At 33.5% G+C, this 24,083-nt stretch overlaps 1 protein-coding gene across 9 annotated transcripts in view; it reads left to right on the forward strand.

The window, feature by feature from the left end:
• RFX3 (regulatory factor X3) overlaps positions 1–24,083 on the forward strand; it is a 253,383-nt gene that overhangs the window by 193,852 nt on the left and 35,448 nt on the right. For 8 of the 9 annotated variants that reach the window (XM_019645933.1, XM_019645927.1, XM_019645929.1 and 5 more), the window contains 3 exons: positions 2,548–2,622; positions 11,274–11,455; positions 14,961–15,080. In XM_019645933.1, the coding sequence (XP_019501478.1) occupies positions 2,548–2,622; positions 11,274–11,455; positions 14,961–15,080 (377 nt within the window). The remainder of the gene's footprint in view (positions 1–2,547; positions 2,623–11,273; positions 11,456–14,960; positions 15,081–24,083) is intronic. The other variant, XM_019645931.1, reaches the window with a different exon arrangement.

Raw genomic sequence — 24,083 nt, forward strand, 5'->3', positions numbered from 1 at the left:
AAGTTCTTATCACCTAGGTGGTCACTAAATGTTCTGACTTCCCTTTGAACCAATTAATGAGCCTCAGTGAATTCACTGGTATTTGGAAGCCTGTGAGTTTTCAAGTAGGCTCCAACACGCTTGCTCAGAAGCTGGTCATCTTCCTTCACTGCATGTTTAATTCTTGCTTGTGCTATCTTTCCTTGTTTCCTCTGTCTGTTCCCTGGCCTCTACAAATTCAGCACAGGCTTAAATCAATTGGGGCAGAAGATTCTTACAGATACGAGAAATAGCCCATTTTAAAAATCTCTATTACAGAGTGACACTCCCCAAATTCTCAAGGTCCAGGGAATTCTGGTAAGTCAGCATATCTCCAGAGAACCTAGTTTGACCAAGATACTTACTGGACCTTATACCTCTCTCAGAGCTCTTCAAAAGCTGCCAGACATGAGAGTGCCATTTCCTAACAATCTGGTCCCCTAGGGAGTTGTCTGGAAATCTGCAGCCACTGTAGAGTACCACTGTTAGTGACAGAAGCAGACCAGACAACTTTCTTATTTTCCAGAAAAAGAAGTACTGTTTTATCTGGCATAAGATTGTTAATTAATAAATAAACCCAGATATGAATTTCTCCCTCAGTGTTACTTAGCTATTTCTGATAGTTCTTACCTTTCCTCTAAACCTATAAACCACAACATACAGATCATTTTATTTTATTTTTTGGCAGACTAAAATCTAGCCTTAAATTTTCCACCCTCAAACTTTAATGAAAATGTAGATATTTTGGCAAATTTAAGTTTTGAGCAAATTATTCCTAGAAGAGATTGAAAGTCATTTCAGCTGTTTTTTGCTATATTTTCTCTTTAAAAGCAAGAGCACTTATTGTTACCATTTTAAGAGATGTAATACCGAGGTCCTTTATAGTTTTACTGTTTAACATTTTGGTAAATGTTTGTTTACTCATTACATTTACATTATTCTTTCTGTAATGTATCTTGTTTCGATTGTGCAATATCACTTTCTTCAGTTTATTTTCAAGTATAATGATAAACTGCATTAATATCCCATCTGGCAGCAAGAATGTCTTAGAAGCCAGTTTAGGTAATTTTGTGATCTAAAAATAAGTTAACAGTAGATTAAATTGTATTATATCATCTTACGAGTTAATTAATAGCTATTTCAAGAATACTTTTTCTATAATTTTGAACCTAACATTCTCCACAGTATTACATTTTATTAACTGTAGAGAAGAGGAACTAGTAACTTGGGAAAATAATATAAAATAAAATTAAAACTATTAATTCCCAAGTTGTTTAGAAGAAAATTATGTATAATTGAGACTGAACATCTGTGTATAAAGTATTGCACCACAAAGGAATTGGAAACTTGATAGAAAAAAACAAAAAAAGACTTTGCTGTGGATAGTGCCATCCATTTTCTACTCTTCCTTTTTTTCTTCTCTTTTTTTTTTCTTTTTGGTGGGAGGAGGCAATCTGTTAAAATTTCAAGGCGTTATTAATTTCCATAACCAATGTATAAGTAAGTTAACTATGTTTTAAAGCATGAAATATTTTTATAACTGCTTATACTGAGTTACAGTATTGATTTGATCAGATGGTAAAAATAAAAAATAATGAAATCGATTTTCTCTCTTAAATTACATAATATGATTTTTTATTTAACTTTAGTTAATATTGTTAATGTAACCTAATCACCAAATACAGTGTATTCAGAACCTGTTTTTATATTACAAGCTATAGTAGGAGCTCATAGGGATCTTTAAATATGAGGTTATTGAGCACATCTCATATATTGGCACCTGCTACTTAATTAAGGTATTAACGATTACTGATGGTATGCTGAAATTACATGGAATAAGACTATTTCTGTGGTTGTCCCTTTGTTGGCTCTGAATTATTTTTTTCTTCTACATTCCATTTCTGCTGTCATTTCTAATAGCTCTTCCTCACCACCATGTCCTAAAACATAATGTAGGGGCCATGATTACATCTTAATGTTTGTCCATACTAATGACTGTCCACTTACAAATTTTAATACAGGGTTAAGAAAGTAGTTTTTGAACATTAATGAAGCTGTCTACACATTTGCATTAAAATGTAATACATGTTAAACACAAAATCTGCAATATAATTTTTCTTTCCTGACAGAATAGAACAAATTTTGAATACTCTTTGGGTGGGAGAGTATTTAGAGAGTGGTTACTATCCCACATCTTGAACTATGAAATATGAAAGTCAAGAATTTTTTCTCATAACTAGAAAATTCCACCGGGGTTCCTGCTCCTCAGGTCTCCATTCTGATTATAATTAGAGAATGTTAAAAAAAAATGTTTAATTTCATGATTGGGCTTATTATTACTGTGCATATTTTTATTTTATTCTCTGGGGGTGGGCGGATGAGGGGGACATACACATTTAGTGAGAGCTAGTCATTAGCCACCATTCAAGAAGAAGTTAGACTTAAAAAAATCTATCAAAAATTCTCTGGTGAGCCTTTTATTACTATCTTGTCTTGAGCCCTTTTTTTTTTAATGACATCTATTATCAGATTGAAATGGCGATTGAGACGCTGCAAAAGTCTGACGGTCTGTCCACTCACAGAAGCTCTCTTCTCAACAGCCATGTAAGTTGCCTCTTCATGTAAACTAATCTCTTGCTTGTTCTGCATGTGTTGCTTGCTTCTCAATGCTTGTTTTATTTATTTACTGATTTATTTTGCTTCTTAACCTTCCTTTCTCAGCCCTTTATGATCTCTGTATCACTTAATGGCAATTTTGTACAGTGGAATATCTGAAACAGAGCCCCAGTGTACTGCTTTACTTGGTGTTTGTACTGTTTTGGTACAAATATAACATTTTTAAGTTAGTAAAAAGCTGCTGTTTATTTGAAAGAGTCATTGATGGGAATTTTTAAACATTTAGAAATTTCTAGTTTGAAATTTATTTACTATGAAGCAAATACTTATAATCTGCATCTCTATGTCTGAGACAGAGAAATGGTTGTCTAGTTTTATGTATAGTAATATTCCTTAAGTAGAAAAAAGATTATTAATGCCAAACCCAATGGTAAGCTGTTTGAAAATGATTCATTTTTCAGTAAGACTACATAAGATGTGTAGGAAACAGCTATGTTGGGCCTAAGACCCAAAGAAAAAGGAAACTGAGCCAAAAGAAGTGAGGCTATAGATAAGCCATAAATTGCCAGTAATTGAGATAAAACAGGAATACTGTTGCTATTTCTTAAAGATTTTAACTGTTATCAGATGCAACATCACTATAACACTGGTAAGTGTAAGAAGAGTGATGACAGTTTTGTGGAACTAAACATTTTCATCGAATGTTCAAATTATGGGGAACCAATGAAAATGCGGATTAAAAATTGTTTTGTTGCCATGGTTTCTGAATATATGGGGAAAAGTAAATAGACCTATGAATTAAATATATTTTAGATAGATCTGCTAAATTTATATCATTCGCAATATAGTAAGAATTAGTTTTCCCTCCCAACGATACTATGTACATTCTTAAATTTAGAGATAAATTATTACAATTTTAAAAAATTCTTCCCTATATTTTGTGTCTGAAAAGAATTGAAAATTGGATTATCCAAATGAAATGAAATATCATTTTTTTTCAATAAACTGAAAGCCTTTGTCTCATAGAAAATGTTTCACTATGCTTTTTAAAGATTTGAATTTTAAGACATTTGAATTTATATTCCAACATACCACTAAATACTGTTTTTGTATACATTTGTTTTTAGATGAAGTATTTTGTCTTGTTTATTTTTCAAGGGGCAGTATCATGGCAAATAAAAACTGGTTTGTCAACTTGGAGAGAATGCCTCTGCAATTTTGGTGAAAATGATACATACAAATTTTAAAATAACATATTTTGGCCCTTCTTTTTGAAACACTTTAAGGAATGTGATTTTTTTTTTCCTCTCTGAAAATTTGTATGCAATGTGTCACTCTTTTATATGTTTTCATAAGTATATCCGCGTTGTGTTAGCATGAGTCTGTGGTTGTGTGTAATTGCTGACTTACTGTATATTATCAGGGTTTATGTTTGTGGGAGGGGGTCATGACTAACTGGTACTGTATTTTGAAAATGGCAAGTGAAACTGTTGTTTATTTTTAGTCAAAATATTCAGGGACTTAAGAAAAAAAATCCCTGAAGTTTCCAGTTACCTTTTTTTGAACTTTCAGACATCTAAGAAGTTGTGCTTTGATATTCAATTAGCATTTTATTTTCATTTGAGATATATAGTTTAGGAAAATATGTGGTAAGTCTAATTTTAACTTGAATTACCCATCTTAATTAGTATGTTCATGAACAATAACAAGAATTTTTTGTATATTCTTTTGTTGATTTGTTTGAAACTTTTCAAATATGTTAGGTTTTTTTGAAATCATTAGTCTCTTATAAAGTTCATGAGGTAATATATGGTGTTAATGAATGTGTGAATTTAGCTGCATAAACAACAAATAACTGTTTGTTACTCATGACTTCATATTTTTTTGTTACATAGCTGTGGCAAATCTTCCATACTGTTTATAACTGCCAGAGGCATTTCAATGTATAGAAAGAGTGGGTGTATGCAGTGATAATCTTTCTCTAGAAGTCCTGATTCATTTTTATTACACCTCTGAGGTACAGTTAAATTTATTTAAAAACACATTTATAGCCAAGCCTTTTTGAAATACAAATGATTCTACAAATAGTATGTAAAGAGTGTAGAGAAGATCCATGCTTCTGTTCATCAGTCAGATTCCTTTCTCCCTGAGCACAAAAGATCCTGTTGCCTTTCTGTTCTTGGAAAATTAGTGATGCTCCTAATCCTTGTTATTTAACTAAACAACTGGAATAAACTACTGCATGTATTCTCGTTGAAAACCACCTGCTAAGGGTATTGTAAATTTTATTAACCTAATTGGTGATTTTCAGTTGTGTAGAAAAATTTTAGTAAACAGGTTTTAAAATGAAATATTGTTAGTATTTTATATGTCAATAAATTATGTCTCCTTTATCACTCACTGCATAGGACAAAATATAGAATTATTTGAGGTTTGTGGGATTCTTTGAAGTGGACATGAATTGAACTTGTGATAATAGTTCTCTGATTTATCATTTTCTACAAAGGTTCAATTTCATTGGGCAGAAAGTTAGGAGAAATTGTCAATTATTTGTGTCCCATATTCACGTTTCTAAAGAAGGGTCTTAATCATGATTTTTGAGCTCCAAGTCTGTTGTCATTTTAGTTTGAAATATGGACTAGAACAGATTTTCTGTTTTCTCTTTACATATTTGATTATTCACAGTAGTTCAGAAAACTCTCATTCAGGTTAAATTACACAAACAATCCGCTTTTGGTAGAATACAACTTGATTTCTTTGTTTTTCACCTTTTTACACACTAGACAATGGAATGGGGTATTAAATTTGGCATCCCCTTTTCAGCGTATTGTTTGGAGTCTTTGGTACCAATGTTCTATTTTTATAATTATCATGTTGTTATTATCCATGGTGAATACATGTATAACTTGTCTATTTTGTACTCTTTTTAGTGTCCCACCTATGACTGAGTACAGTTCCACTGAATGCCGTGTTGTATTCTATTAATGATATTAACATAATGGCAGTTATTTCAGTAGTACCATCTTATAGGCAAACAAATATTAATTGACAAGTGAAAGTTCCAAGAGTGCAAAAATGGTATATGTTTTGTCCACCGATGCATCCTTGGTGCCTAGAAGAGTGCCTGGTACATAGTAGATGCTCACTAAATTTTGCTAAATGAATGAATGTAAGAAGCAAGTAATAGAAGAGAACAGGCCTTATCTTACCTTCAGTATTCTAAGTATCTTTACCAATTATGTGTACATTTATTTGGGGACTCGTGTGTGCATTATTTTGTTATTCAGTATGCTTCAGTAGGTGGAAGTGTGAATATTGTTGGTAAAGAGTGGTCTTCTTTCTGCAGACCACTTGAGCGAAAGGATATATGGTCACTGTAGCATTTTCCAATGTGCAACCTTTAGTTTAAGAGTAGACAACTTTTTTTTCTCCAGCCAATCTAATATTTTTAAAAAATTATATCCAAAGGTGATGTCATTCAGCTCCATGTTTTTAGAATCGTACTTTTAACTTTACATAGTTTAGTGTATTAGTATCATAATTTTTATTTTAAATGTTTCATTTTTGTATTTTTTTGTATGTGAAGATGCTACAGGTAAATGATGTATAGTCTGCCTAAATCAAATTAGACTATATGTAATTCTCTTCATTGAAGACTTAAGCTTACTTTATACTCATTCTCTGTTGTAATTAAAATAAATTGGCATTTAATGGTTATATTATATCCAATTTGTGATATTTTAGATTGTAATTTAAATGCAGAAATGTTCTTAAGTTAATTGTTCCCAATTTTCACATAATGTTCCTCAGCTTGTGCATTTTTTTAAAATCCCATCTAAAGTGTATAAAAAGCTTTTGCCATTTATTTTATACACTTTTAACAATCTAGCAAATAATTGTTTCATTGTTTTTGCTGGTTTTAGCTACTGAAATATATTGAGCTCAAAGCAAAACCTTGTGTTATACTCACTCTCCCTTGACTTTGCTGTATTATAAATATAAGTTATGACAAAAATAAGACTTGTCAAAATGCATATCATCAGTGTACTGAACTTAAAATGAATCCTAATGGATAATAATCCACCTGGGAAAAAATGCCAAATGTTACATTTAGATGTTAATTGGGGAATGCAATATGTATTTTTTTTTAATTTGTCAATCAGTATTTCCCTTTGGGAAAAATAGGAGCTTTTCATCTTCCTTAATCTGTCCTGATTAATATAGATTAAATGCAAAGGTTGAAAGATGCAATTATCTTCGTTTCACCCCTACAGGAATTTGTTAGTTCATTAGTAGAATAATCAGCTTTTAAAGATAAAGGTTAAAAGTTCCTATGGTATTTTATGGGCTTTTAAAATCACAAGTGTAAACAAATATTTTATAAGATATTTTATAAAAGAATAAAAGAAATAGTAATAGTATAGTTCTAAATTACTTAATGTTAAAGGTATTGAATTGTAGTGTCAAAATACATTTTATTAAAAACAAACCCAAGGGAAAAATATGTCTTTAGCATTCACTTCCAAGTGGTGCGTGGAGTGTTTGTCTTTAGATTATACTGAACTTCCAAGTTTCTCTTATAATAAAATTTATCCTTTTTTATACTATGTTTTAGGCCCAAATGTGTGATTTACAATTTCATCACTGTGTCAGAACTTGAAGGTTAATTTCTGGCATGTAGAATACAGATTGTAATCCCCAGCTAAATCTCAAAAGTCTTATCTGGGAGGTCCTAAGCCCATTTCCAGTTCCACAGTGAGTTCCTAGGAGTGCTACCCTTGTATGTCTGCTGGTGCGTCCTCACTGGAACAGTTATGGCCGCAGCAGAGCCACCTCCATTCTTCAGGCCTTTTACCTTTACTTGACCTCCTTCTGCTCTTCCAAAGTGATCTCCAGGCTTTTGGCAAGGAGTAAAAGTTCCTTCTCCTGTGAACAAGGGGTAGGGAACAAAATATAGCTTTGATATTGTAAAAGTAATAGTCACCAGAATACCCACTCTTGTGAAATTTTTCAACCAACTAATGATTATTACACACACACACACACACACACACACACACATTATATACACATATATAAATATATATGTACAAATATTGTACTCATGTACATATATAGTAAAATAAGCTCAGATTTTTAAAAAAGTAGTATAGAAATAAAGAATCTTTAAAAATATAAAACCATATAATAGGAACAGTTTGCAGAACAGTCCAGATGATTTGACGGGTTTAGCCATTTCAGAGGACCATGTAGCTAATCCAATAAAAGCTTTTTTTTTCTAAATTATTCATTTGGGACTTGACCAATATCATTTAGGCTTCTGTGTATTTTAAGCCAACTTGTAACTATCTCACTATTTCTGTGAAAAGTTTTCTTAGTTAAGAATGGCGTGATTAACTTTTATATATGTAAACATACCTCTGGATTCAAAATATTTTATATTGAACTTTAATATTTGCTAGTTTTCAGTTTTATAAAAAGCAATTTATGATAAAATCCTTCAAATATTTTATTATTGGATTTGCTTTTTCAAATTCTTTTATAAATTTTCTTGTCTACAAGATAATTTTCTTGATCACAAGGAATTAGTTAACTCATTTTTAGACATTTTTATATACTTTTAAGTAATTAAACATTAAAAGAAGACTAGTGAATAGCTCAGGCAGTTCGCAGAAAATTTCCATTTGTATCTAGTTAATTAAACATTATTTTCATTTGCCTTGTATCTTATTAAAAGTATTTTACATCAGATCTATTTTAATTATATACATTTGGTTATAAAGTTCATGTTATAAAATTGATTTTTTTTTCATTAGCCAAGGAAGAAATGTTTAATTTTTATTCATTATTTTGTAAGAAATCATGCTATTTGGACTTCGACAATATACATTGCGATATTAGGATACATAGATATATAAAAAACATATCTTTAGAATTTTTAACATATACATATGTGGGTTTCATGCTTGTGGATGTGGGTACTTCATTAGTTCAAATATAAAATATTACTGTTTTTCAAAAAATTTTAACAGTTTTCATATGTTTGCCTTTCTGGGGATTTTGTTTCTTAGTGTTTCCTTCATATGCCTTGATCTCAAGGAATTGACTTTCTCAAAGAATATTGCTATATTCTATGATTCGATGTTCTTAATCTATTAACAATACGAGTAGGAGACTCTATCTCGAATATAAACAGGAGCCAGCCCTCGTGTGCAGTATGGTGCACTGGAGAAGCTCTAACTCTGTTCAAGTGAGGAAACGATGCTTTCCCATCCCAGTCTTGGTACCGAGTGAGGCACATGCATGAAATATGTGAGGCAGTTTGATCCCCACGTTTTGTGTGTGATCTCTGTCAGTTGCATTTATAATCAACAAAGTCTTAACATTTAAAAGCAAACACTGAAGAGACATCCTGACCCACTGTTGCAGCCAGCATACTAGTCTGAGCCTTAAAAACTTGATTTTCCAGTCAGTTTACCTCTTCTCTTTTACAGTAAATGAATTTGTCATTCTGTGTCCTTTAGAATACCTAGAAATCATGTTTGAGTGCCTCTGGAAACTTGTTAACTCACAGGTTACAGATGATTCATAGCAAAAGAATTCTTTTGACTGTAATTTATTTTGTCATTATAAAAATGAATATTTATTTTGTATACTCTTTTAAAAATCGTGTAGGGTAAAGTTGTATACGTTATCGAGGCAATAAGCATGTTTAAATGTACATATTCATATGCATATGTGGTTCATAGAATTGCAGTCTCCCTAACCAGAATATGAATTTTATTTTTAAAAGTATTCTGCTCTGTCTTGTAAGTTTAGTGGCCATATTTTCTAAGCCAATATCAGTATGGATTTAATGTAGGAATATTTAAAATTATAATGGTTTTAGAAACTTCAGTTATCACAGCTAAAGGCAATAACCCTGAAAATATTTTTAATGAATTTTCATAAGAGTCTGAAAGTTCAGGTTCTGAGTTTGATCACAAATCTTAAAATATGTAAGCAAAATGGAGAAATGCTTTAATTTATTTGAGTATCCGTATTATCTTTTTTAGGATAAGATTGTAAATTCCTAGAGGACAGGGCTGAGATCACATTCAATTTTGCATCACTAGGTGCGGAGCACATTACCTGGCTCATAGTTCATGCTTAATAAAAGAACTGATATGTGGGATATAAAACTGAAAGCAACAAGGGAACAAGACAAACAAAGAAACAAAAACTCATAGACACAGATAATAGTTCAGAAGTTACCAGAGGGTAGGGGCGGAGGGAGGTGGTAGATGAGGGTAAAAGGGATCAAACATATGGTGATGAAAGGAGAACTGATGCTGGGTGGTGAACACACAATGTGATATATAGATAATGTATTACAGAATTGTACACCTGAAACCTATGTAACTTTACTAATAATTGTCACCCCAATAAACTAATTTAAATATATATATGTGTGTGTGTGTGTGTGTGTGTGTGTGTATATAATTCTTTGGCTTCTATAACTTACATTTAACTTGAATTGCATGTAAAATGTCAACCCTTTATCACAACTCTTATGTATGGCATGGAAATTTTGTTAAAACAAGTAATGTGAAATATTTGCTGCTTTTGTGAAAATAACTAGTATGTGAGTAATCAGGAAATGTGTGTTGGAAACCAGACTGAAGCAGAGATAATATGTGACCTTAAAGGTCATTTTTATCTATTTTAGCTCTCCTTTTGTAAATAAATAAATGAACAAATTAATAATTTAATTTTGCTAGTTTTAAGACTCAGCAATATATACCTAGGTTAGATTTTCTAAAAATTTATTGTTCATTCAGTACTTTAAAGGTTATTTTTTTAAAGTATGCACAGAACAACATAAAACTTTAAAATGTGAACTATAGGCTGAGAAAATACTGCTTTACCAACTACAGTTGTAGTGTGTCTTCCAAAATTATTTTTAAAAAACATAGCTTTGAGATAGAAAACTTCAAATGATTATAATAAACGATGTCTTTTCATTACATATAATTTTTGTTTTTTAACCTATGTCTAGTGAGTTTCTTTCCTTCTGAGAAAGAAATGACTGACTCTTCTTTTTGCAGAATTTATCCCAGTAATTAATATCATTATTATATTATCCTGTGTAAGTAAATTAGAATTTTATGAAAATGACTAGAACCTTAACATAAAAACTCATACAAGGAAACCTGCTGTTCATGTGTTATAACAAGCCAACACAAAAGACATATTATAAAATTGATTATATCATGCTGCCAGGTGTGGTAAATTGTTCTGTAACAATTATAAATTATTTTTATGACCCGTTAATGGGATTATTTGATTCCCTGAAGAGGTTTATGTCTCCAAAATAGCAATCAATACAGGGAAAATTATTTTGTCTCTAAATGTGTTTGAAAGTATGTAGTAATGGAAATGGTCTGAGGTCATAAGGGATGTGCAGTTGTTTGTTTCTGAGCGTTTTCAAAGTCAGATTATACTGGTCTCTCAATTATAACAGCTTCCCCTGTTACAAGGCTTGATTAAGATCTTTGAAGTATTTCTGTATATTGTAGTTGCAGATATTATATTTTGTCTTGTAGACATTCTGGTCAATTATATGGTTTCTCTGTGTTTACTCTGTCTTATTACACTAGCTCCAGTGGCTGTTGGACAATTATGAGACAGCAGAAGGAGTGAGCCTTCCTCGAAGCACTCTCTACAATCACTACCTGCGACACTGTCAGGAACACAAGCTGGACCCAGTCAATGCTGCTTCTTTTGGAAAACTAATAAGGTCAATTTTTATGGGGCTACGAACCAGGAGATTAGGAACTAGGTTAGTACTGAAAACTAAGATCATAAATTAATCTCTATTTTGCAAACTAAATCAGTTCAGTATATTGTTTGAGCCAAAATACTTGATTACAGATTACATAAAGAACAAATACAAAATTAGCTCAGTTTATAAGATCCCTCAGGAAAGAGAAAGGTCATTATTCACTGAGTACCACCAAACCAGAATGATGCTATGTCCTGGACATCAACTGAGCAAAGCTTTGAGAAGAGCTGATTCTCAGATCACATAGGCATGAGCAGACCAACTTGTTAATGCAAGATTTACATATGATGTTTTAAAAATATGTATCACTATCTTCTCTTTTTGAAAATAACTACACTAAAGACGTTGAGTAAAGTAACATAGTCAATGGAAAACTACATATCTTGATTCTTCCAAAATTAAATTGATATGTCTGTTCAATTTGAATGGAATAAGAAATGAAAACTGAGGTTTTTTCATTTCATTTCATTTCATTTCAAATCATTTGGTGAACTTGAAAAAATATGGGTGTTTTCAACAATTGTATGGTCCCATTTACCTCTTTTTAAACTTGTCATTATGAAATCCTACATGTATAGAAGTAAAAATATAGTACAGTTTCATTGCATGGAAGCCAATAAGGTGAAGAAAACTCTTAGTTTCTATGTTTATTTCCTTTTGAAATAGATAATAAGTTTTTACTAGTCAAAATATGATGAAAATAGTACTTAGAACTGTGTAACTTCATTTTTACTTTTCTATAATTTTTACAAATTATAAAAACATAAATATTTTATATAGCTGACAGAAAGATATGGATGCTTTTGATTTCCTAAATCTTACAGAAATCCATATCAAAAAGTCTAAAAATGTAGATGCTATAGTTATTGACATTAGGTGGTATACCTTTAATTAGTTGTAAGTCACAGGTTCATAGTATTCTAGTAAATGGTTTTTAATATTCTTAACAAAATAAACAGAGCCTTAGTAATTGACCTCATTGTTTATAATTTATGCTGAAAAGAAGAGTATGTCAGTTTTATGAGATTTACAAGGTCTGTATCTTTTCAAAGTGTGAATTATTTCATTCTGTTGCATTTCAAATGATTATATAGCTTTCAGATTGCTGGAGGTTTAGTTCTCTCATGAATGTAATTTTTTCTACCTATTAGCTTTCAATCCCTTGAAAAAAAAAAGTTTTCTGTTTTCTGGAGTACTTTTTTACCCCCAGAACCACGAAAATCATTATTTGGGGCCTAACCTGCTGTCTCCTAGCTGATGGCTCAGTAGTTATGTATACCTTGCCAATATTTTGAAACTCTGGGCTTTATTCAACATTCTAATAGCTGTATTATTGTGCTGCTTTTGTTAATAAAAGGGATTTCAATGGCTCCTATTTTTACGCTCCATTCAAACCTTGAAACAGGTCTTTAAAATAGAAAACACAAAATTGGGGTTGTTTGGGTCTGTGAATGAGTAGAATCCATGCTCTGTAAGTACATATCGCAGTACCGCAGGTTTTACTTTCCGGTGTTCTTCTTTCCCCTCCCCCTCACTGTATAACAATTATGTTTTAAAATCGTACACAGCGTTTGTAATTAGGGATGGAAAGCAAAGCCTAGACGAATGAGGAGAAAAGAGATCCTGTGGGGAAGGTTTAAACAACAACTGCTATGTTATGAAGATAGCAGAGCTCCAATATAGAAAAATGGCCTATGGTAGGGGTCGAAGTACCACCGCAGAGTCTTTGTACCATGAAAACTATATTAGCATTCACTTTCTAACCCAGGGAACAGAAAGAAAATCAGTATAAATCATGAGACAATTTAACTCAGATGCTTTTTTTAAAAAAAAGTAAACTATAAGCAGGACTGTTATTTATCCATTAGTAAAATTAGCTGGTGAAGTCATTCAAACCAGAACCAGACCTTTTCTCAAGTTTTGGAATTAAGTAAAAAGTAAATAAAATCACCGTGTTTCTAAGCAAAGGCAAATCAATGGTAGATCCCATTTTCAAGTTAAGTGTAATCAAAGACCATGGGACATGCTGATCTCCCTCATTGCCTATGGACTAGAAAGAACCACCTCTCCACCAACCCAACCAAAATGCTGATTGTAAGAAACTGAAAAGAAACTAGACACTCCATCTGTTTTGTGGTCTCACAAGAGAGATACCCTTTTACTCTGGCTTTGTCATTTGGCTATGTCCCCTGGCTTCCCACCCCTGCCAGTACTCCATATCGTTCTCCACTTTGTACCAGAGAACACTAGTAATCAGGTTTGTGTTATTATTTGGTTTTGTTTTTTGCTCTACACGTATTCTGCAGTGGATTTTAGAGACAAGATCTAATATCTGCAAGTGGAAAGCCTTTCTTTAGAGGCAGTAGGATTTCATACTGGTTTATTTTGCTGAAACTGTGTAGGTATTCAGATGCCCTACATTTTTTTTAAACTAGCAATATTATTTATATAACAAAATTTTAATGTCTTTTCAAATTATAGTGTTCACCTACTATATGTTCTTTAATCTTGGAAGTAAAATTCTGTTCTACTTTATATACAATATTTAATCTACAGTCCCCTTACATTTCTTTTTGTAAATGAAAGAAAAAATTGAAAAGAGCACTGATGTCTTGCTGTATATAAACTTGTGAAAACTATTTTCTCTTTGTAAAAATTTACATATTTAAAATTATTTTTGCAAGAATTACAAATTTCATTGAGCAAAATTTGTCATTTCTAATAGCAAACATGGTCTTTCTCACGAACATGGGGAAATTGTGACATTTTTATTCCAGTTGGAAATTAGCCATTTTCACAGAGAAATTTCCTCATGTATGTTGTGACACATCTTATTCAGTCTACAAACTAATATGAATCCAAAAGAACAGACTAATAAAAATGTTTCAAAATGTGCAGAGTTAATGCATGCTTCTTTTTAGATTTCAAAATATTAAATGTAACAGACTTCACCACAACATCTTGTATCAATGAAGTTACCTTCATTATCCCTGTACTAATAGAACTTCAAAAATGTAGAACTTAACGCCTAGCTAAGACATAAGAATTAAGAAATTTTTTCTTTTGTTTCTGTGTAACCTTTTTATAGTAAATTCTTATTTAGTGTGCAACCCTTTATGCTGTTAATGAATTTTTGTTGGCCAGCATTTTTCCCATCCACTAACCCTTCTAAGTTAAATTTAAAATATAAATTTGAAAATAAAATGTAACTTAAATGGAATAAGTTGACTATTTGACTAATATTTAAGAGAATGTTTATAAGGAGAAATGTTTCTTAGGGCCTTGAGCTGATTGATTCATAATGATGTTTTGATTTTTCAAATGTGGCCCCTATAAAAATGTGTAAGTATCCAGAACGTATAATCATAAATATATACATCAATATGTTGCTTTTATATATATATATATATTTCCAAAAGTGAAGTTACATGAACGCCCTATGTGATGAATATTGGTTTGACTGACTTTTTGTGTTTCTAATGTTTGTTATTCTTTTATGAAGAGGAAACTCAAAGTACCATTATTACGGGATTCGTGTCAAGCCAGATTCCCCTCTTAATCGCCTGCAAGAAGACATGCAGTATATGGCTATGAGGCAACAACCCATGCAACAAAAACAAAGGTAGACTCTGAAATTACCATTGACGTGTCAAGGCTATGTATTTCTTTAGATGTTTGGTCTCCTTTTTTTCTGAACAAATATAACAAATACCTAAGTGTGCAAGAATATCACTATTGTTGGCATGCTTTCACTACAGACAGTTCTCAAATATAATTTAGAATTTCATTCATCCTGTCTAATTTCCAAATATTTTAAAATTACTTATCTGTCAGCCTGTTTGGCCCCTTTTCAGTTAAATGTGACATCCCTAACTAAACGCAAAACATGAAGAGCAAATACCAACTGTTTCATGAGTTTCTTATTTGCTTTTCTGCACATCCCTCAAGTCATTCTTTCTGACACTAAATTCTTGCAGAATATTTGGGACTTCTTACATTTTCTGTGAATCCAACTTCTGTATCTGTAGATTGTAGATATTAGAGCCGTAAGAGATCTCAAGCATTCATGGATGGATGGATGATGGATGCATGGATGGATGGATGGATGGATGGATGGATGAATAGATGGATGAATAGATGGATGAATAGATGGATGAATAGAATCATAGATCTTAGAATTGAAAAGTACCTCAATGTAGTCTGGCCCAGTAGCCTTGTGACCATCAAGGCATTAATAGTCCTGTTTTTCAGTTACATCCCAGAGAGGTTAAATTATTTGCATAACCCATAATGCTGTTACATAGCCAAGGGCCTCATAGTCTCCTGTGATTTATATCACAGTTAGGAGTAAATAAAATGAAAGCTGTCTCCCTCTTTACCAGTATAGCTCCGTCATGGCAGTAGTTAGTTTTCTTTTTAATTGAGCAATGGAATTAGGTAGGAAAAAGGAAGCCTACCTATCGGTAATCAGATCATCTGCATCATCTGCCTCACCCATTGATCTGGGAAAGTCACCTTGGCCAGATCTCCTCCACATCCCTACTACCTTAGTCAGAAGTATTAACTTTCAGTCACTGCTGGAGAAAGAAGATATCACTCAATACTCCTTTATCTATTTAGTTAGTAAGTACTAAGTGAGTCTCTGCTATGTACTAGGCCCTGCATTCAGAGATAAGACAGTCCCTCCCTATGAAGAGTTAAGAAATTATAAAGAGAGGCACATGGGATTTTCTTTTTTAAGTAATACAATGTGAGAAGTGCTAAAATAAGGCTTTGATCAAGGACCTATTTAAATAAAGAGGAATTTTCATCACACTCTGGGAGAGGGAGAATTGGGAAGTTTCATAGAGAAAGTGCTATTTAAGTAGGGACCTAGATCAGAAAGAGAGGACTATTCAGGCAGAGGGAGTAAAGTAAACAATCAAGAGGGGTCAAGTTCTTGATGCCTTTGGTAAATGCTCTGATTTGGTGAGGTCGGTATTGCAGGAGGGAAATTGGGAAGTTGAGTGGTTTAGTGGCAGATGAGATTTTAAAAGTAGTTATCCTGGATCACAGAGTAAGGGATCTGGTTGTATATGAGGCTAATAAGTTTGATCTTTCTGCAGAACATAACTTGGAAGCTGTGTGAAGAGGCTTTGAAGCAAAACAATGAAACTTTCAGATTTTTTTCTAGAGAGATGACTTTTTGGTTTGGGGCAAGACATATTTAATGAGAAGAGGCAAGAGGTAAAGAAACCTGTTAAGTGGCTTTAACACAGTCTTAATTTCTAGTGCAAGTGTCTTAGACTGAGAAGTCAGGTCAAGGTTACATTAGGTAATAAAGGTATCCTAAGGGTTTTAGATATTTAATTCACAGATTCTCAGCCTTATTTTTTATATTGCGGATCCCTATATTTTGAGATATAGCCTGTGAAATATATTAAGAAGGTCTCTGAAAAAAATAAAATGAATTATAGGACAGTCCCTTATATGGTTGGAGACAGAGATTGTGTGAGTTGCAGTAAACTGTTATTGTCTTTGGTTATGATTATTTTTTTCGCCTGTTAGTGGCAACGGTTAGAGCTTTTACTTTATGGTGTGGTCTCTGCTCTCATGCATAGCAAAACTACACAGTGGAGATGATGGTGAGATCAAGAGAAAGAAAAGTTTGATTAAAAAATAAAACAGACTCAAACTTAAATATGAACAAAAAACTTGGTGAATTATACCTAAGACAGCTGAAGCCTACTTCTTCCTGTGATATAACTGCTAAGAATCCTAGCAAGTTTTAATGGAAATGGAGGCCTTCAGGGACATTCTTTTATTTTAAAAGCTGGGGTAGGTAAGCAAGACCTAGGACTTACATAGGTCTCCTTATGAAAAGAATCCGGAACTATAAAGGTTAACAAACCACGAAAACACTGCAATCTCAGTTTAGTAGTAATTGCTTTTAGAATGAGATAGAATATGGATGTATTTAAGAAGTGATAAAATTCTCAGTAGCATCAAGAAATTGTGCCAACTTTAGTTAGTGTGTGCTTCCTCATGAAATAAGAATGTTAGAGAACCAAAGAAGTACTGAAATTTCCTTTAATTTGTTGGGTTTTTTTAATTAAAAAAATTTTAGATTATGGACGTTTGCTCTTGGAACAGTGTCTTGCCAACTGATTGCAATGTTAGTGTGATTAAGTTCAAGGACCTGGTTGGGACAAGCAGGCCAGAGGGCGGTTTCTGCTTTCTCTCTGAAGGGTTCTGTCAACTGTCGGCATCAATAGGCCTTCAGTGAAGCCAATGCCCCGTTCATTGTGCAGAAACACTTGGATAGGAGAGGAAGAGTTCTCTCCCTAAGTCTGGATGTAACAGATAAGAGTAGTTGTTGAAACAATGGAAAAAGAACTATTATTTCATTTGTTTTTTGGCTTATAAAATAAGATGCTTCCGAAACTCAAATGATCCTATTGACTATATTAAAATTCACATAAGAAGAGGCAGCTATTCTCTTGTTAAAATGCAAGCAGCATGTGAAAGGTTTAAAATATAGCAGGTACTAGTATTTCATATGTTAGAATATTCAAATTGTTTAAATGCCTCTGGGTTTATTGTATGCACTTATATGTGCACATCTTCCATGGTATAAATGTACATGTTTCACTTGTTCTTACAGTAAGAAAATTTAAGCATATGCAGTGATTATTTTATCAAATAAAAGTGAAGCTTTAGAGCTCAGTTTGTACCCTTTTCTTTGTTAAGTTTGGAATCATACTAGTTATAGTGGTAATAATGAATACTGTTTTGTACAGCTTTATAATGTTTAGAGCTCTTTTATATACGGTATCTCACTTGAAGAGTTGATAGAGTAGTAAAGGAAATTTCCACTTATCTACCAATTAGATTTCCAGCACCACTGCCATGCGGAACATAGCCATGAGTCTGGAAATAAATGGAAACAGCTTCTGATTGAAAAACAGATGTCACGGAGCTAGTAGTTTAGCTTAATTGAAAAGATGAAGCCATCCTCAAGCCATTTACCTAAAATAAAGGAGCAGATTAGAGCCCACTTGATTCACAGGAAATCATGAGCTATAACAGCTGGCAAGAGGAAATACAAGCAGACAAGGGTCTTCTATTTGCTTTGGGTTATTCAGCACAGCCGTCTGCACACATTCAGTGGGGGGACAAGTCTATTTAGGCACTCTAGTGGGCCCTTTGAATATCACTCCAGTAACTAGAATCTAGTCTAACACTGTAATAACTGTTTGGCATATTGCTGACATTATAGGTAATCAACAAGAGGTTAAGCACCCTGGTTAAGGAAGCAGGAGAATGTGTAATAGTTGTTTTCTTAGTATCTTCTGTTGAACATATTTCATATGAAAATAACTTCGGCAAGTAAATGAGGAAATCTTCAGTTTTCAAGAAAATTCCCTCATGAACCAATTTGTTTACCATAATTTAGACAATAAATAAATCAGGTTATTATAGAACAAAATGAAGATCAGTAATTTTGAGCTCTACAAACTAAGTAAAAATGTTTGCTGCATTTTTTTTTAATATTTAAAAGAAACACTTAGAGAGTGTTGGTACATATATTTTAGTTATTCTTCCAAATCCTAGTAGCAGAAGTGGTAGGATAGAGCCAAGAGCTTTTGATAATGTGCTTGTGTTCAACCCCAATAGCCATTCTCAAAATATTAAACTGCATTTATCATTCCTTCAACAAATACTTAACCAACAGTTCCATACAGCGTATGTCCATCACATCTAAAGGAGATATCACAGAATCATAGACTATTAGAGGTGGGAGGCAGAGATCTCCTCCTCCCGCGCAGCCTCTTGATGAGAAAACTGAAATCTATAAAGGGTAGATAACTTACCCACAATCACGTTGTGATCAGAACTAGAACCCAGTCCTCTGCTCTCTATTATAAGAATTCTACCTTTTAAGAGATAAGATAACCTGAACAGAAAAATACACATGAAATAAAAATTTTGCATATGAAATTAAGGGAAAACCCCATTATATTAAGTATGTCCTAAATAAGTGAGGAGATGGGCCACTTTCTGCCTCTGAATGGTCCCGTCACAGGAATTGGATTCTGTGAAAGAGGAACCTTTGTGGTGATGTGTAGGACATTTCTTGTGCCGGGGTCGTGGTTTCCTGAATCTGAAGACTGGAGACACAGACCAGAGAGGTAGAGTTTGTGGCAGAGGATAGTTTTATTAAAGCAAGAGAAAGGTTACAGGTCCTGAGCGGGGAGGGGGTACCTGGAAAATAGATGCCCACTAGCTAGGGTAAAAGACTTGAGTTTTTATACTTTTTTTCTGCCTGGAAGTGGGGAAGGCTGCAATATGGGTGCCTGTTATTAAGGTGTTTATGAGGCTTGTTCTGTTGCTCAGCCTTGGGGAGGCCTTTCGTACTGTCCTCCAAAATGGCTTTGTTGCTCTGGGGCATGATTGATGTCTTCGTTCCAGTATGAGGGAGTTACCCTATCATTTTGAAAGAAATGGCTAGTTTAAGGAATGACCAGGTTTTTTTTATCTTATCTTTGCTCAGTCCACCAGGGAATTCCTAACTGCCTGATATTATACTAACTAACCTGTCTTAGTGGCACTGAGGTGAGAGAAATAGAGGCCACCTGGAAAGGTGGTACAACAAGACCACTTCTGCTTTGGTTGTAGACAGTGTGAAAGCATTCTGTTCCTAAGGAGTGAGGTAGGACAAGAACTTTTGTCATTAGAAGACCTTTCTTAATATAGGTTTCAGAAAGGAGTGGAAAGAAGCCTGTATTTAAAATTGGGAAATATGGATTTGAGTACAGTCTGCTTTTGCCCGTCTGCAGAGTGTGTGACTGAGCTTCACTGAAACTGGGCTTCATCTGCAGAATGGAAATTAATAACAGACTAAATCACAGGTTGTTTGGAAGTTCAAGTAGAAAAAAGTATATACAGGTTTTTTGTAACTGGAAACATTCAAGCGGTAGATAAATAATAATTAGTATCATTATTATACTGCATGCACTTGAGAAAACTATTTCTTTAAGAATAAAGGCTGTTTTGGAGAAGGACCAAGCCTGGCAATTGGGCAAGTTTGGCTTCTGTGTCTTCGTAGTACTAGGCCGGTGGTTTTTTGACTTCGATTGATGTTAACGGTTTACCATTCCTTTCCTAGACCATGAGTTCCCTGGGGTCATTGCAGAGCTGAGCACCCTGCGCTGGTAAATGATGCAGAGGCAGCTGAGGGTGGCAGGAGTCTTTAGTGGAAAGGTGATCAGGGGCCTGCATATTTGGCTTTTGGAGACAAATAAGGAATCTTGGCAGAGGTATTTAATGTTCACTATGCCATTGTAGCAGTCCCTGATGTAAAGATATCTTCCACTGAAGATAGGAGAATCACCATTAGTAATTATTAACTACAGTAATTCATGTAAAGTTTGAATGTTACTTCTCATGAACGTTTATTGAGCACTTAAAACGTTCTTCAATAAGCACTTCATAGGCATGCTCTCGTTTGGCAGTTATATTATTATTTGCTGAGAAGCAAGCTGAGGCCCATTGAATTTTGCTATATTCAAGCTCATTCATTTAAGTTTTTTCCTAGATAGAGCCTCAGGTACCATTTTTTGGTTTTTTTTGTTGCTGTTTTGGCATCACTGGAGGCAGGTTGTCATTCTCCAAATTAAGGAGGAGTGGAGGCATCACTCTAGAATCAGTTCAACAGAAACAGCCAGCTGTAGATAAAAGAAGTATCATTGACATATCATGCATATTTGTAACAAGACTATATCAGTTCTATACAGTCAACCATACATTTCCTATGCTAAGAGGACCCAGTGAAGAAATTCATCAAATGAGGCAATCGTGTCTGCCGCTTTCAACATTGCATCCTCAGCACCTAGCAGAACACTGAGCACATCTCAGAGCTCTATAAATACTATAAGTGAATGATCCACAGTTTTTATTTTAGCCAAAAGCTTCAACTTTCTCCTTTCCCTCTCCTACATTTTCTACTAGAATTGTTGCAATTAATGCAACTACCCCATTTGGATTTAATTTTTTCCTCTTTTCCTTGCCCAATTACAGATGTAGAACTAATGAAGGGACAGATACTCCAAGACCCGCCAGGAGAATTGAAGAAATGGAGTAACTATCATTAACCAGCAAGGTTGATGTTAGCAGTCATTTATATATAGACATATTCAGTATGACAGAAGGAGTCAGTTACTATTCTGAAAGAAGGGCTCTTAGCATTCACTATTTTCTTCTGATCTATTCGTATTTATATCATGTGGTTCGTTTCAGACCTCAAGTTATCTGAAGACTTTCTGGGACATTTTTTCCAAAGAGAATCTCAAGATTCCAATAGAAAATGTTAGCCTCTTGCCCTGATTATGAGCTCAACATTTAGATTTGTTCAGGCAAATTAAATGATTGTGTACTTTCTAGAGCTGTATTCATAATAATGACTCTATTTGCCATTACAATTCAGATTTTGCATGTGCATTTTTCACTCTCTTCGAAGAGACTTTTCGAAATATTTCTTTCAGTCTGTTGACAATCCTTCCACCTGGTACTGTTAATTGAATGTGATTGTAAACACAGACCATTCTTTGTCTTCCATTGGACCCCTTCAGTGTCTATACATGCGAGATTATTGACAGAATCAGATATTATTTTACAGTAGAGTTACAGCTGTCCAAGTTCTAAATAACAGCTATGACTAACCCCTTGGGGGAAGATTCCTAATAATTTTCCAAGTTTTTTGTGTTAGTGACAGGTTTCATGCATACACTCAGCTATTAAAGCATTACAGTTTCTTTGATTTCTTAATCATTAGCAACTTTAGCTCTGATTGCCCATGGAGTTGCAAGCTGTTAAAATTATCATTTGCCTTTTACTAATTTTGAAGCCAAAAGCTGTTTTCTTCACTAGATAACAGCACAGGTCTTTCTCAGAGCACACACAACTCAGGAATGCGAAGAATCTACTATAATATATGAAAGCCTCATCTAGAAATAATGAATTTGTAAAATAAATGGGGGAAAAGGGAGAGAGTTTATTTTTTTAAAGGATTCAACAAAACTTTTGTTCTGGTTTTTACAATTTAGTATTTAAATGGTGATTATTTTATGAAGAAAGTAGAGAGGCAGAGAATCTGAAAATGATGTTTCAATGCTAAGAGGTCAATTGAAATTCAGCCAGAGTTAAGATAATGTTGGTTTATCATATAAGTCAATAGAACAAAAAACATCCTGGAAAAATTTTTTTATACACAGCCTTTTCAAAACCATGCCCCTAAGTGCTTTGCCCATAGTAAATGCTCAATAAATATTTGTTAAATTTATTTGATATGTTAAGATTAATTAATATCACGATAAAATGAAATGTTACCCTGAGCATTCATTCATTCATTGAGCTATCATCCATTCAGAGATATACATTCCAAATGTAGATTATTGAAAAATATTGATAATTGATGACATTTTATTAAAAAATGACTTTATTGTTATGGATATACTTCAACAACAGTGGACTAAAGGAATTTGTGTCAGTCTAAGAGGCTCCTAAGGAATAGTGTTATGCAGGCTCATTAAGAAGCATCTCAGAAGCATATTAAAATTCCTAACCCCCATTCTCAAAGATTTTGTTGGGTAGATCTAGGGTGAGCCTAGCATTTGTATTTTTTTGCAAAACTACCCAGATACTCACATACAATTAGGTTTCAAAACCTAATATAAGATAACATCATCTACAACTGTTTCTTCCAAGAAGAATCATTTACCACAGATAATAGTTTGTTAGCCTATTTTTAATGTGCCTGTTCTTGATTTCCTGTTAAACTCCCTCCTTCTCTGGGAAGACCCAACCCTCTGAGGCAATGCTAGGGATAGGATTTTTTTTTTTTTCCAGAGCATCAGGAGAATGAACATCTATCTTTCCTCAGTCCAATATTTGTGATTTCTGGAGATTCTTTCTAAGCACCAATACGAAGCCAAGCAATACACTGGATATTGCCACCACATGATTTATCATTTGAAACAAAGCAGGAAAAGCAAAAGTTAGCACTACCTGGACATTCTGTCCTACTTACTTCACACTAATACTGCTCTTGTATATGAGCCATATTCCTGTCTTTCCTGAAGTCATTCTTTATAGCACAGACCTCTCCCAACCTTGTCCCCACACCCTTCTCTGAGGAGGTGCATTGTAAGGTTCTGGCAACCAAGAATTGGGTACACATAGTGCATCTCTGCCTGACCCATTCAACCCACTATTTACCTTGCTACCCTGACTTTTGTGGTTAGAAGAAAAACAACCATTTTCCAGTTCTGACTATATATTTTTTTTCTTCACCTCTCCTATATAATATTTGTGTTTAAGCACTGCCCTGCATGGCTTCTGCAGAGTTTACAAACTGATTTCCTTTTTTTCCTACAAGCTAATATTGATGCATTTTCCATCTCCTGTATAATATAGTGTGCCTCTAATCAGTGCTTCCCATTCAATATCATTACTATTAAGCATAATAGTACATTAATTATAACACATTATAATTTTGAGTGCTTATTAAAAGTACTCTCTCTCTTTCCTTCAGGAACTTCCACTATCTACATACCGTATTTGCCGGTGTATAAGACGATTTTTTGGC

Source organism: Hipposideros armiger, unplaced genomic scaffold (genome assembly GCF_001890085.2).
Source record: "Hipposideros armiger isolate ML-2016 unplaced genomic scaffold, ASM189008v1 scaffold_95, whole genome shotgun sequence".
In the NCBI taxonomy this organism is placed as follows: domain Eukaryota; kingdom Metazoa; phylum Chordata; class Mammalia; order Chiroptera; family Hipposideridae; genus Hipposideros; species Hipposideros armiger.